The sequence below is a fragment of the Meleagris gallopavo genome, chromosome 4 (assembly GCF_905368555.1).
Source record: "Meleagris gallopavo chromosome 4, MGAL_WU_HG_1.1, whole genome shotgun sequence".
NCBI classification, from domain to species: domain Eukaryota; kingdom Metazoa; phylum Chordata; class Aves; order Galliformes; family Phasianidae; genus Meleagris; species Meleagris gallopavo.
The window spans coordinates 42,590,476-42,604,964 of NC_139407.1; the positions used below are offsets into that span (position 1 = coordinate 42,590,476).

At 38.6% G+C, this 14,489-nt stretch overlaps 1 protein-coding gene across 1 annotated transcript; it reads left to right on the top strand.

The window, feature by feature from the left end:
* The first annotated feature begins 1,147 nt into the window (after positions 1-1,147).
* FRG1 (FSHD region gene 1) lies at positions 1,148-9,002 on the top strand. The gene is made up of 9 exons (XM_003205790.5): positions 1,148-1,300; positions 1,414-1,481; positions 3,428-3,550; positions 4,468-4,525; positions 4,710-4,824; positions 5,205-5,309; positions 6,048-6,139; positions 7,117-7,227; positions 8,115-9,002. The coding sequence occupies exons 1-9, from the start codon at positions 1,239-1,241 to the stop codon at positions 8,149-8,151; spliced, it is 771 nt and encodes a 256-aa protein (XP_003205838.1). The 5' UTR covers positions 1,148-1,238; the 3' UTR covers positions 8,152-9,002.
* The last annotated feature ends 5,487 nt before the right edge of the window (positions 9,003-14,489 follow it).

Here is a 14,489-nt window from a genome sequence, read left to right on the forward strand (position 1 = left end):
GTCATCAACAAACTCCAGGGTCATTCACTGGGAAAAGCTACAGGTGTGGAGTTCTACCATCTGGCATGATTTCAGTGATTTTAAAAGTCTTGACATAACCGTATTTAAGAATCTCACTTATTACTTCTAGAACCTTTGCAACCCTCAGTAGGTAATAAAATCAGAAATCAAAAGTTATTAATACAATGCACATGCTTGTGTATGTCTGCAAGGGAAGATCTGGCAGAGATGGTATCTAACATTTTACCATCCAGTATCATCAGAGGCAAACAAACTTTGGAACGCTAAACCCCTTTAATTAACAGGCTAGATGACAAAACACACATTACAAATGACTGCTCTACTTTGAACCCCAATTATACATGTGTTAGGGAGAATTTTCCCAAATGAAGAAGGTATTTGTTGAGAGGATGGGAAGCTTACCACACCAAGAGAAAGCTGGCAGCGCCCTACAGGAAAGCCAGAGGATGGATTTTACTCTGTGGCATGCCAAGTAGCTACATGGATGGGAACAACTGTCATAAAGCTCATTATGCTCCAAATATAGCACGTTTGGCAGACTTACAAGCTTCGTTTCCATGGCTTATCCTCTTGGACTTCCCTCGAAGCTCTGCTCCAGTGTAGCCTCGTACTTCGTTCTGCCATGCCATCACTCTGCCACTTGGTGAGGTGGCTGCCCCCAAACGGTGCGCTATGCACCTGCCCTTATGATGGACGACAGCACGCATCTCAGCAGTATCTGCCAGGCACCTCGGTGAGCCCCAGCACACACCAGAAGGATTTGGTAGGCTCTTTGTTCCCTACCACTGAGGGTTTAGCAGCTCTGCAAAGAACTAGGGCAACTCAAGCAGAGCTAGAAGCAAAAGGCAAAGGGTGATATGATTTTAAAACTCATTCTGCTAGTTTCATGTTTTTGTTGCCCTCTTTCTTTTATGCTTTAATTAAAAAAAAATAAAACTTTTTGTTACTTATACACACTAACTACATTAAATATTTTATGTGCGGATTCAAACAACTCTCCTTCCCTCAACGCAGCGCAGGCAAAGCCAAAATGTCGGACAGCGCAAACTCCCCCGCCTAACTTTCTCCGCCACGCTCGCGGAGCGCGCGCTGCCACCAGGCGGGAAAGCGCAGGCGTGGCGCGAGCCCTGGCGGAGCGGGCGCGGAGGAAGTTTGCCACTCGGCGGCTTCCGTCCGTGGCACAGCGCCGTGTCCCGCTGCGCCTGCCGTAGCCAGACATGGCGGAGTACTCCTGCGTCAAGTCCACTAAGCTCGTTCTCAAAGGGACGAAGGAGAAGAGGTGAGGCTGCTTGTGGCTCCGCTCCTGGGAGCCAGACCACGGCACGGCGCTGGCTGCCGGGGGAGGTGCATCGGAGGTGTGCTCTTATTTTTTTTTTACGTCACCCTTTGCAGCAAGAAAAAGCACAAGAACAAGAAAAGGAAAAGGGATGAGGATGCAGAAGAACAACTTGATATCGTTGGTAAGCAGCTTTCTGGGAGTTACGTGACTTTGTGGCAGCTTTAGGGGACAGCAGAAGTGGAAAAGATTGTCATAGGACTCTTAAAGTGTACCCTGTGTTCAGGTTTGTAGTCACTTGTCACCATGTTTGTAAGTTAGAGTCTTTCTAGCCTCTTTTTTTGCTCAAGTATGTTCATATATAGTCTCAAGCTCTTTATTTGCTTGGATCTTGTTTTGGTTTTTTTTGTTGTTGTTGTTTTGTTTTGTTTTCAGAAGTATTTGCTGTAGGAAGACTTATAATGCTCTTCTATATATTTCTACATGAATAACGTGTCTTATGTTACTTGATGTTTTCCTAGTTTGGAGAACCTGTGCTTTCTATTCTTACTCAGCAGTAATTACTTTTTGCCCGAGTTCTTTACTTCACTCATACCTTCAGTCCTTCTGGAAGGAGGTTTTTGTTAGCTTGTTTATTTGTTCTAGTTTGTCATACTGCTGTTATGTGTTCACACTATAAATTTGCTACTGTTAATTGAAGCCAAAGACATAAATGTTATTTTGTATCCAACTGTAACTTCACTTTTTTTTCCTAAGAGAGGAGGATCAAACTGTATGGTTTTGAGAGATAACAGACTGCCCTTCAGTGCTGTTTGTCCTTAATTTACCATAATTCACTTCACAAAAACAGCTAAAATACATTCAGTCACAAGAGATGCAGATGTATACTGTAGCACCGCGCTCCTAGCAGGATAAATGTCATTTTCTATTTTGTGCTAAGGCACTGCAAGGGAATTTGTGCCTATTTCTCTGTTAAGAGACCATAGATGAGAAGATAATTGTGCTTCACCAAACATCTCAGGTGTTTTGCATTTCTTAGTTTACTTCAATTTCAAAAGAAAATGCTGGAAGAGATTTTGAAAAATTCATATGCTGATGAATTTGCATTGCTCAGGGAGCAATGGCTTAAAATCTGAATGTAGGAAAGTTCCATACAAACATGCAGAAGAGCTTCTTTGTGATAAGGGTGACAGAGCACTAGAATAGGTTGCCCAGAGAGGTTGTGGAGTCTCCTTCTATGGAGATACTCAAGACTTGTCTAGATGCCTACCTGTGTGACTTATTTTAGGGTACTTGCTTTAGCAGAGGGTTGGACTCAGTGATCTCTTGAGGTCCCTTCCAACACCTGTAATTCTGTCATTCACTGATCAGCAAGCTGTGACTCTACAGGATAAGCAAATTTGCTCCATGTGTTCTATAAAGATAGGGGAAGATTATTTCTGCTTAAGAAAGATAGATTTGCTGAATTTACCATGAGGAAAAAAGACATCATATTTTAATTAATTAAAAATAATTATCTTAATTAGGCAGAAAATATTTTTAAGATAATAGAAAGATATGTTACCTGTTTAAATATATAAACACTAATTCTAGTTCATGCATGTGGGCAGGGCTACGTTAGTAGAACTCTATGAAGCTCAAATGTACAAATGTTGTTCAGGCTGGAAACATCATAAGTCCAAGAGCTGCCATTTGTATGAAGTAATTTCACAGAAGATAACTTAAAGGTTTCTGTTGTGTTGGATATGTAGTAATTGGCTGTAACTGCAAAACTGCAGGAGGCTGGTCCATAATAAAAAAAAAACCACCTTCCTTGCAAGGTTATCTTCAGCTGGATCAGCTGGATGAATCTAAGTGCTCTGTGGTGTTACAGCACTACAGAGGAATGGAGAACAGGAGCCAGTGATTAGGGATAGGAAGGTGGATAGAACAGCAGGATAGCCTGTTCCAGCAGCAACACCATTAAATTGGCTGGGTATTATAAAATAACGCACAAAAATCTTAAAATGCTATCATTATCTATAGGATGTCAAGTCTGTGAGTAGATACAGAAATAATGACTCCTGAACTAAATGCAGTCAGAACTTGTGATTACTCCATTAACTGTGATGGTTATTTTGTTTGTTTTAGGAAACTGGTGGGCTGTCAGTAATTTCGGTGAAATTACAGGAACTATAGCTATAGAAATGGATAAAGGAGCTTACATCCATGCCCTTGATAATGGCTTGTTTACGCTTGGAGCACCACACAAAGGTTTGTTTCAGGAAATTTGGAAAAAAGCAGTTTCAGTAATGAAAAGCATAAATGTAGTATCGTTCAAAGGCAAACAGTTTTACAGCTAAAGGCAGTTCATTACAAATAATGCAGTAATCTTGGCTGTAGCATGACTGAAACCTAATGACTAACAATCAGTTTCACTTATTTCTTCTTGCTGTTTTATTTCTATAATAAATTGAACCACGTTGGAGATGATCACTTGTTACTGGATAAAAAGCAATGTAACTTATTAAATTCTTTAAAATCTTTATGGTATCAATTTGAGAATGAAACTCGAGGCAAATGAGTTTAAAGCATTATTGCTGCATCCTCCTCAGAATGTATTGGTTTTGCCACTGTGCAAATGTGGTATGGTGTATGGCACTGGTATGGAGGGGGTGAGCTTGTCTTCTACTTTAAGTCTCAACCATCAGTCAGACAAGAAATGCTCCACGACCCTCACAGTGTGTTTTGAACAGAGTGAGTTCAAACCAGCAATGACAGTATTATCTCACTTTGGTTTTGAGGAATGGAGAGGCTGGTAGCTTTTTAGGGTTTAGGGCTCTGTTGCTGGAGACAAACTGTAATTTTGTTATTGAGAAAATAATATTACAATGAAATTATGGTTTTCCACATCACCTGGAGAATTACAAAACATTCTTGACTGTAAATTCCTTAGAACAAGGGTTATATTTGTGCTGTTTTACTTGAATGTAAGTAAGCACCTCCATTGTTTTTCTTTAAGAATATGGATATTCTAAAGGAATTTTTAAAGAAAAGCAGTATTGCAGATTTCCATAGTACTTAGCAGTGGCAGTTGTATTGTTTTTCAGCTTGTTTGAAACTGTAGTGTTAACAGGTTAAATACTGTGTGTAACACGTATTACGTAACTAATGGAAGATTCATTCCTAAGATGATGAAGGCCCTAGTCCTCCTGAACAGTTTACTGCTGTGAAGCTGTCTGATACAAGGTAACTACTGTAACAAAATGTTACAAGCTTTGATATTTGTTTTCTTTGTTTCTGATATGAATACCTGTTTTTATATTTTCTTAAAATACATTGCATACTAATAACATATTTTTGATTCATTGAAAATTGTGAATTGCTTTAAATCAAGATGTTCTTCATTGTTTCCCTGCATTTTCCCTTTGAGGATTGCTCTGAAGTCTGGTTATGGGAAATACCTGGGTATAAATTCAGATGGACTTGTTGTCGGGCGTTCAGATGCTATAGGATCAAGAGAGCAATGGGAACCTGTCTTCCAAGATGTAAGCTGCTTAGCATAATTCATTCAATGTTCCTAGCATCTGACTGTATTTTGACTTGCGATCTGTATTGACAGGCAGTAAAATGTTATTTACCAGTTGCCTTTTTGCAGTATCTTTCATATTTTAAGTTTTTATCTTCTGCTTTCCCAAGTACAAAGTAGTTTTTGTATTTCTTTAGGAATTTTTTTTATGTACTTCAAGTTTCTGCATTGTGGCAGCTATATAGGAATTAAGAATGGAGAAGCCAACTAGCTGTTAAATGTCTACATGTAAAAGAACAGAATACACATACAGAGCTTTCTGTTGTATTGTAAGGAATCAATGTTATCATTAAGGTTTATATACAAATTTTATACTAACAGTATATGATATTTCTGCAGAAAAAAATGGCATTACTAGCAGCAAACAGTCGTTTTATCAGGTGTAATGAAGATGGAGACATAGAAGCCAAAAGCAAAACTGCAGGGGAAGAAGAAATGATAAAGGTAGTTACCATATTCTACAATTAATACAGGCCTAGCATCGATATTCAAGCTTACCCAAGAACTTCTATGCTACAGTTTACTGAGGGCATACAGATACAGTTGTTTTCTGTAAGCTACCAAGTGATTTGGCCACAAAAGAGGCTCCAGGAATGCCTAAACTGAGGCACTTACCTATCTACTGGAAATACTTATACCACTAAAGAACTGGTGGGTAGAACCCTCTCTGATACACCAGATAATTCTGAACTGCTTGGTACAAGATAATGTATTCTGGCTGAACCAGCAGCAGAGAAGGGTTATCCAGAGTGGTGCTGGTGCAGAGATTTCATGTAAGAGGATGTGGAAATACTTCGTTTGGACTTGAAAAACATGCCTGCAGATAGAGAGAAGTGTGTATTAGTCAGAGCAATAATACTATGGACTCAATCTCTCAGAAATACATTTTATTCTTGATAACTCTTAACAATTGTAATGGTGCTTCTTTGAGGGTGGAATTACATCTTACAGTATTTTGAAGCACTATCCTTAATCCTTTCCTGTACTATAGGAAGTTCTTGCTTATATTGCTACTTTTCCTAGTTAACCAATAGTTAATAGTTAACCAGTCTGAAAGCTGAGAACTTAAAGTTATGTGACTCTCGTTTGGTTATGAAGGATATATTGTCTTTTTTTTTTTTTATCAAAAATTGCAAGCTAAAGAAGACATTTTCTATTATGTATTTTCTTCTCAATGAATAGATTCGAACTTGTGCTGAAAGAGAAACTAAGAAGAAAGATGATGTTCCCCAGGAAGACAAAGGAAATGTTAAACAGTGTGAAATCAACTATGTGTATGTAGTTGAGAGCTATTAACAGGTTTAAGTAACTTCTTCCTCTTTTCTTTGGGAGCTTCTTTGATGAAAGGGTCAAACTCCCAACCAGCTGGTTGCTTACTTCCTCCTACATGGAGGCAAAAGGGCATAAAATCAGATGAGAAGGTTCATAGGACAAGATAAACAGAAGGAGGTTGCTTACTAGTTAACGTCACAGAGAACTTTGGGGGAAATTAATGTATTGCCTCTTACTACAGATATGGGTAGTAAGAGAGACAAGCAAAAATTAAAATACCTATCTTTCCCCCTACTCCCAAGCTCAACTTCAATCCAGACTCCTCCACACCTACCGCCCAACTGGGGACTGGCCAGTACAGGATAGTTTCTCTTTTCCACACCTTCATTCTGTGTGTTCCCCTGCTCTAATGTGATCCTCTTCACTGGCTGTAGGGGAATATCAGCTTAGGCACCTGGATCACTCCTCTTTGTCCTTGGTGTTCATACCACATTTACTTACCACAGTTTTTCTTCCTCTCCTCTGCTTGTGTGGCATCTTTGTCCTTTCTTAGATGGTTTCACAGAGGCATCACCAGCTCTGCTAAATAGACTCAGGTTTACCACATAGTGGGTCTGTTTAGCATGGGGCAGTTCCTGGCCTCTTCCCACAGGAGTCGCACCTGCAGCCTCCTCACTACCAACACCTTGCCACATACACCCAATGCACCTTCATTCCTGTCTTGTTTTGCTAGTAGGTGAAGGAATTGATGTTCTTCAGAACTTTTAACTGTATCACATTAATCATGCATGGTGTTGTTCCCACTCAGTGCCCCAAAAAACTGAGTAGTTTTCACATTTTAGTGCACCTCTGGTAGTGTGATAGCTTGTTAGATTTTTATTAGGCCAGTTGTCTACTGCAAGATATTCATCACAGTTGTTTTTATTGAAATACAGAACTTGAAATAAGTTATAATTCTTAACGTTTTTTCCCCTTACAGAAAGAAATTCCAAAGTTTCCAAGACAAAAAGCTGAAAGTAAGCAAAGAAGATACAAAAGCCCTCCGAAAAGCCAGGAAAGAAGGCACTTTTCATGAAGCACTGCTTGACAGGTACTTTGATGTAGAATAACACTAATTTAAAAGTTATTGGGAGATAGGGTTACAGTAAAATTGGATACAAAAAACAGATAGGTTTCATGGAGGGAAGGGCGGAGAGGAGGTGCAGATATGAGCACTTCCAGGTCAAGATATTGCAGCAAGTCATATGCATTTTTGTTGTTATTACTCTCCAAATTTTCACATATTTACCTGAAATTTCTGGGTTGGGAAATTCATCAGAACTGAATCATTCGGGCATCTCTAGGTTTGCTCAGTTTACTGAGTACAGAGGAGGTGAGGAATGACTCTTTTTAATAACAAGAATTAAGCTTCTTACTTTTTCAGTACCCATAGTACTTTTGGAAAGGGGAGAGCTGCATTTTGAGGAGAAATAGCACTTATTAAGAAGTCTTCAGGTTATTTAGTGAGAATAAATCTCTTATTTCCCCGGGGAGCCAAGAATACAGAAACAGTCTTGAACTTTTAAAATGTTTTGTATGGTATAAATTTTCATACATTAATTCATTAAGTGGAAAATGCAGAAGACTGCTTCTGAGAACTTGTAATTGTAAGAGGTGTGAAAAAATTCACCACAGCCGTCATAGATTGAGTATCAGTTCCAGCTCTCACTCAGTTTGAATTCTATCCTTCAGAGTGATCTGGCAGAACACAGGTCCTGACTTGAAAGGACATACAAGGTTAATGTTACACACTACAGTTGTAGCTCCTTAAGAAAACAAAGTTAACTGGCGAAGCCTTAATGTTGTTGTTTTTTTGTGTTTGCTTTGAGAAACGAAACAGAAAGCTGCTTTCGATGGCTGCTTAAGATTTAGAGTAAATAAAACGTTCAGATGCAACGGTCAGTTTTAATGTTTTGTTTCGTTCCCCTTTCCACGCAGGCGAGCAAAAGTGAAAGCAGATAGATACTGCAAGTGAGAACCAGTTCGTCCATTTTCTTCTGCGTCTTTGGTTGTATGATCATACTGAGAACACAAGTAAAATCTTTTATAATTGTTTTTACAAAAGCTGTTTTGCTGATGTTTTTATTATGTTATTTTTAAAGGACTGCCTAAGAGCTGTAAATAAGCATCAACCTATTCTCAAATTTCAATAATAGTTACTATTAATATTGTGCTACAACTACATGCTATTGAAACAGTAAGATAATTACTTAATGGAAGACAAGTTATTTGATCCACTGATCTCCCAAGGTTGATGAAAGAAACCTGAGTTCAGAGACTGATAAAGGGCAGATGAGAACAGCAAAGTTGTCAACAGTAGAATATTGTTAATGCATTGAACTGTCAATAAATATGTAAATGCCTCAAACAAGCAGGAGGAAATAAATAGAATACATCATATCAGTTACTGAGTAGAACTTCTGTGGAAGCATCCAATGCAGTATGAGGTAGGGACCAGAGTGTTTAGAACTCATAAAGCAGTGTTTGAAACAGACCCATTGTTCAGATTGATTAAATTACAAAATCCAGGTACTAGTGAAAGTCTGGACAAGTCAACCTTATAGCAAATGGAAATGCAATTGTCTTGTCAGAAAAGGGACTGACTGTCTTGTTAGCAGGCTCCTCATTTAACAAGAGGAGAAAGATAACTTCAGTCAAACTTGCTAGTTTCTTTAGGGCATAGACTTTAAATAATCTTTAATAAAACATCAGTAAGGTCATAGTGTAATGTGTATTCCTGGTATCTTGTATAAAATATGGTTTCCTATGTCTGTTCTTATTACCAAGAAGTTTCTCAATAAAAACATCTCTATAGGAACTACCTCAGATCACTTACTCTCTCTTTCTATGTAATCTACTTCATGAAGACTACTTGGTAACATGTTGAGGATTGTTACATTACATCAAATTACATGGCAGTAATTTGAGCTCTCCACAGAACACTTTCTAACTGTCAGTATGAATTGCAGAAATAGTATAAAGTTGTGAGCTAATGCAAGATAGTGATGACTAAGAAGCACAAGAACCAATAAAGGCTAGGCATGTAATGGCAATTTAAATTGTTCTAATTTTACAGGTGGCTGGTCTTGAGAAAAAGCACAGAGTTTAAGTAATTGTTTAAACCCACTATTTAAGTTTTCAAGAGTAAAAGAAATAGCAGCCAGAATGAGAAGATTAGCCAAGGTCAGTAATAAAAGCTTTTTTTTTTTCCCCCCCAGGAATTTAGAAAATAAGGAGATAGAGTAGAAGGATTTATGGTACCAAAAGAAGAAAAATTCCATGGGCGGGGCAAATTGATGATACGATGTAAAGACTCTTTAATTCATGTTTTCAGAAAAGCAAATAAAAATTGCGACTTTTCTCTGAAGAAGTCTTCTAAGCTTTTCATACTTAGTTCTTTCCAGCCTGAGTATAGAGATTTTGTTGAATTTACACATACTATTCATTTGATATCTGTTCTTCAAGAATAAGCATGTTCACTAATTCCTGGCATAAATATGTGTTTTGGGATGAGTGCATTTTCTTCCCTTTTTAGTTTGAGAAATGAATTGTGTCCCCTCTGCGGAGCTGGTTTGTGCAACTGTTGGGATGATTGTTTCTAACTTTCTCATATGAACAAGTTATTGGAGACTTTCCTATGATTCCAGCTGCTTTGTGAGAGTCTGCGTCTTAATGTTGATAGAATACGAAGAAAGCAGAGAAATTAAATACAACTACAATTACAGACTAAATCACAAAGCGAGAATTTTTCTCTAAATTTTCACATGTATGGGAGATCCTTGAGTAGCTGCTTTTTGAACTTAAATGATCTTCTGCAGAATTCTTTTCCCCCACTGGCATTTCAGACCTTATTGCATTCCTTATTGTGTTTCAGACCACACCGTTAACAAAAATGCAATAGTATCAGGTGACCATGTAAACTAATCCATCAATCACTTTGCCTTTTTATAATGAAGATATTTAACTTGATAATGGTAAATTGTTAACATTTTATTCCTAGTTCTAGTACAAAACTTTGAGATTACTCTTTAACATGTAGCAGGAATGGCTGAAAATTATACTTATCAGTTTCTATTAACTGCACATTCTTTCAAAGAAAGCAATTGTTAGGAACATTGAAGTGTTTTCTAGTAAGACTACACTAAAACAGTTGCAAAAACTGTAATCAGCAGAACTGATTTTTGCTTGTAATTTTATAGGTATCTCCAGAATTTTGTTAAAATTCCTTAACATGTCAGTTACCCAGGTATAAAAGTCTTGTCTGTATCACATGTGAATATTTGGCTGGTATTAAGGGTATGTCTCCAAGAAAAACTAAAGGTTTATAAAGTAGCTATTGTCAATGGTGGGCTACCTGCTAAATACTTTAAGACTTGGGAATCAGAATGTACAATTACGTTGTTCAGTGAGAAAGCTGTCTGGCACTTAGAAGTTTTGAGAGAGAGAAAAGTTGGTGTATCTAGGGAGCTCTGTGTCAAAAGTAGCTACCCCCCAATTTTCTAAGAGAGGCGAGAACAAGCAAAGTCTTTCTTTTAAGAGTTGAAAGAGAGCCATGTAAGCACAGAGCATGGCTAGCTATTTACCAGTAGTAGAAGAGGTCAAAGAGATTGAGCTTAGAAGCTTTTGAAAAGCAGTGTCTGTCTATGCTCTGTGATTCCCTTTTTGTGGAGAAGAGGCTTTGCTACCTTTTTCATAGTGAGCAAAGGTCATATTGTGAGTTCTTGTAATTGCTAGAAAAGATATGTTGCACCTGCCAGGAGGTCTGCCAGAGCTGTGAACACTGAATTTGCAGGCAGAAGGTGGAAAGCTAGAAATAAAGAGATGATTGCTGGCAAAGCTTCTGGCCAGAGTCTGAAGAATTACTGTGTGAAAATGCAGCATAGCTGTGGGTTTTGCTGCCATAGAAAAAAAATGTAATTCATTTTTACCCAGTGCTCCAAAATTTGATCCAGCACCAAGAATCAGGCAACACTCATTAAGTAGCTGTAGATCTCATGCCTCTGTCTGGAAATGTAAATAACCTGTTGTACAACTGTTGCAGCATCACAGACCTGGAAGTGGCATACTGACAAAACTTTCCAGAAGCAGTGGGAAGCAGGTTGCACCACTAGGAGCAGGCTTTACACCAGGGTAATTGTTTACTGAGCTGTTAGATAAGTAGACAATATAAAGTGGCTGTGACGGGTTTTTTGTTTTTCACTGTTACTTTCAATAATGTTCAGCTGTCAATAACTTCACATTTCATTGCAGTTTTCCTTGATCAACAACCACAGTGAATATGCTGATGGTTGAAAGTTGGCTGATGTTCCAGCATTTATTCTTCCTTCCAAGAATATATTGTTTAAATAAAACTGTCTGTTACAACTCATAAAGTGATTGTTCAAATACAGAGGCAGCTGGAAGCAGAAATCTGATGCATTGATGGAAAGAGTGCTGAAAGGAGTGTTCAGAAGCTGAAGAAAAGCCTGAGAATTATCTGTGGAAAGGAATTCCATTTCATGTTTAGTAATTTAAATATAAGAACTAATATATATATATACAGATTTTTTTTAATATATTTATAGTTATATATATTTATATAAAAAAAAAAAACACCTACATGATGGAAGTATTGAAAGTAACCATAAGTGATAGTAAAAGAAAACTAGAATTTAGAGGCAAGTTTGTTACAGAGCTAGGAAGAAGCAAAGCAAAAAGAAATGTCACAACAAATAAAATGAAACTGTCCCAAGTACAAGAGGGATCGCTGGATTTAGCAATGGACTGGCAGTGATGGGGGAGGGAGTTGGTGGAATGAGAGTGTCGTGGTAGAGTGTTTCCCTCTGTGTTGGGACTAATGGTACTAATGATATACTGAATACTGCTGGAAATGAAAGGTGTCCTGAAATAGTACAGAAGCGGAGATCTGAACTTTTTGCTGAAATATTAGTCTCAGGAGAAGGAAATCAAAGGTAGGACAAAATAGCAAATAGCATCATGTCTTAAACTCTTGCTATAAACAATGCATTGGTATATTTTCCCATTTGAGACCTTCAAGGATTTTCTTGGTGATCTTGTCTTCTGGCAGGAGTCTCCTAGCAGCAGTACTAGCAGAAAGAGCTTGAACTGAAACGCAGTGAAAAGGGAATCACTTGTGAACTCTTTATTTCTGGAGAAATGGACGGATCTGGTATGTGGATAGGTACGGAAGGGATGAATGTGAAAAAGTAGAAGGATAGATACAAAGTACTGATGGTGTCACTAAGTAATGACACAACCTTTCAAGCAGTACAGTTAATGAGTAAACCATAAATCTTAAAACTGTTTTTCTTTTGACTTCGATTTTGGAAAATTGATTAGAATCAGCCTAGACAACAAAGTGGAGGACCTAAAGTAGTGCAGACCCTGGAGACCAGGTGTTCTGATAGGAACCTGGCAGAATGGCCAGTCAGAAAAACACTGGTATTGTAAGATGTGAACTGTTCTTTAAGCTTCAAATTTTATTACTGGTGAAATAACCAGAAGTACAGAGAGGCTTTTTTTTTTTTTTTTTTTTAAAATTAAGTTTTGTATTCAAAAAGAGCTTGTTGTCATTTTCTGAAGTCCTTGTTGACTTTTCAGAGTTAAAAATGTCTTGAAGGTAAGAAAGTATCTAAATTAACTGTCTGCTCCAGAAATGAAGTGTGAGCAGAAGGTGCTGCACAAGTTTAGAAAATAAAAGACCCAATTCAGTCTGGTGATCATAGACTACAAAAATACGTTAAAAATATGTTCAGGTACCTGCAAGTAATTAGAAAACCGTCTTACAGGTTTTTGGTTTCAATAAAAAAATGTGGCTGGGCCCTATAGAAAGTGCTCAATTTCTAATCGTGAAAGACAGTTCCATGGAAGCATCAAGTTCCTTGTGTTACTCCGTACTTCTCATTTCCTAAATTTCTTGGTTGGTTCTGTACCTTATTCCCCCAGTGCATAATGGTTTGTGCAATTCCAAGCTTAGATTCTGAGCTGATTCCTTCCTACACACTGCTGTGCATCCTCTGGCTTTAATGCCTTATAATTCTTTTTTCCTTTCCTATTTCTTAATTTGTGCATGTCATGCCATCTTCCAGTTAACTGTCTGCCAGGGACATGGTGTTTTGTTGGTTTTTTTTTTTTTTTCCTTGCCACCATCTGGTTTCTATGGGAATTGCATAGCCAATTAAATCACAAATGCTTGGGTTTTTTTTTGTGTGCCTAAGTAGATGTAGCATACAGAACCTGACATGGGCACCAGATAAAGCACAAGATGTAAACTAAACCACAGACTTCCTAGAAGGTTTTTAATACTTATACGTGATTTGTGCCTCATATTATGACAAATGTACCATTTATCTGTAGTAGTGAAGAATGACAGGTAGCATGCCTAGACTGATAAATCTAACACTCCGTTTCTCATGGTGCCAAGAATGGCTCCAGTTGCAGGTTTCCTGCATCGTTAAGCAGGCAAGGCAGGGAAAATACTTTCTTCCTGAGGAAGGTGACCGCCTTGCATCTCATTACCATAAAACTTGCCTGCTTCAAAGAATCTCTCAAACACGCATAGTAATTACACAAAGTGAAAACTGGTGCCACAGGTTTGCTCTGAGTGTTGCCTAAGAGAGAATTTTATTTCATGTTTTCCTGTGCGGAACTGCAGAGAAGCTTCCCTTGGATTCAGCTTTCCTAGCAGGCTCCCTCTCACTCAGCTCCCAGCAGATCACGCTGCAGCTGCTCAGCTCTGCAGTTCTTATGCTTGGAACCTCAAGAGACAGTTTACACGTGCTTTATTTTTAACACCTCCTTCTTGGAACCAGAATTGATGAGGACCTTCTGGGGCTTTGGTGTGGGCTTGCAGTAGGCCTGTCCACTTTTCAGCTGATGCAGCATCTGTAGAATACTTTGTATCATTCTATTTACTGCCTTAATGAGAAATTTTTAGGCAAAATAACCCTCTATCGCTGCTACAAGCACATAGTTTGAAAGCTAATGAGCTACTTCAGTACATCAAACTCAGCACAAAATGTTAATACTGCGGCAACCTCTCATTTCCCGTGGGATGGATGTAGAATTGGGATCGGTGCTGTTTTTGCTCCCGTGGAAATACGACTGAAAGTCCTCTGCCCATCAAGGAAATAAAAAGAGGGGTGCTTTTGGCGGCACCGCAAAGTCTCCCACCACCTAGGGAGGTAGCTGAGGTTTAGTTTTGCCCACGCAGGGCACGGACACGCACAAAGCACCCCTAACGCAGCAAGCGCTGAGCGGTGCCGAGACGTCCCGTCCCGCCCCGCCCGGCAGCGCCCGCCGCCACCCCCGCGG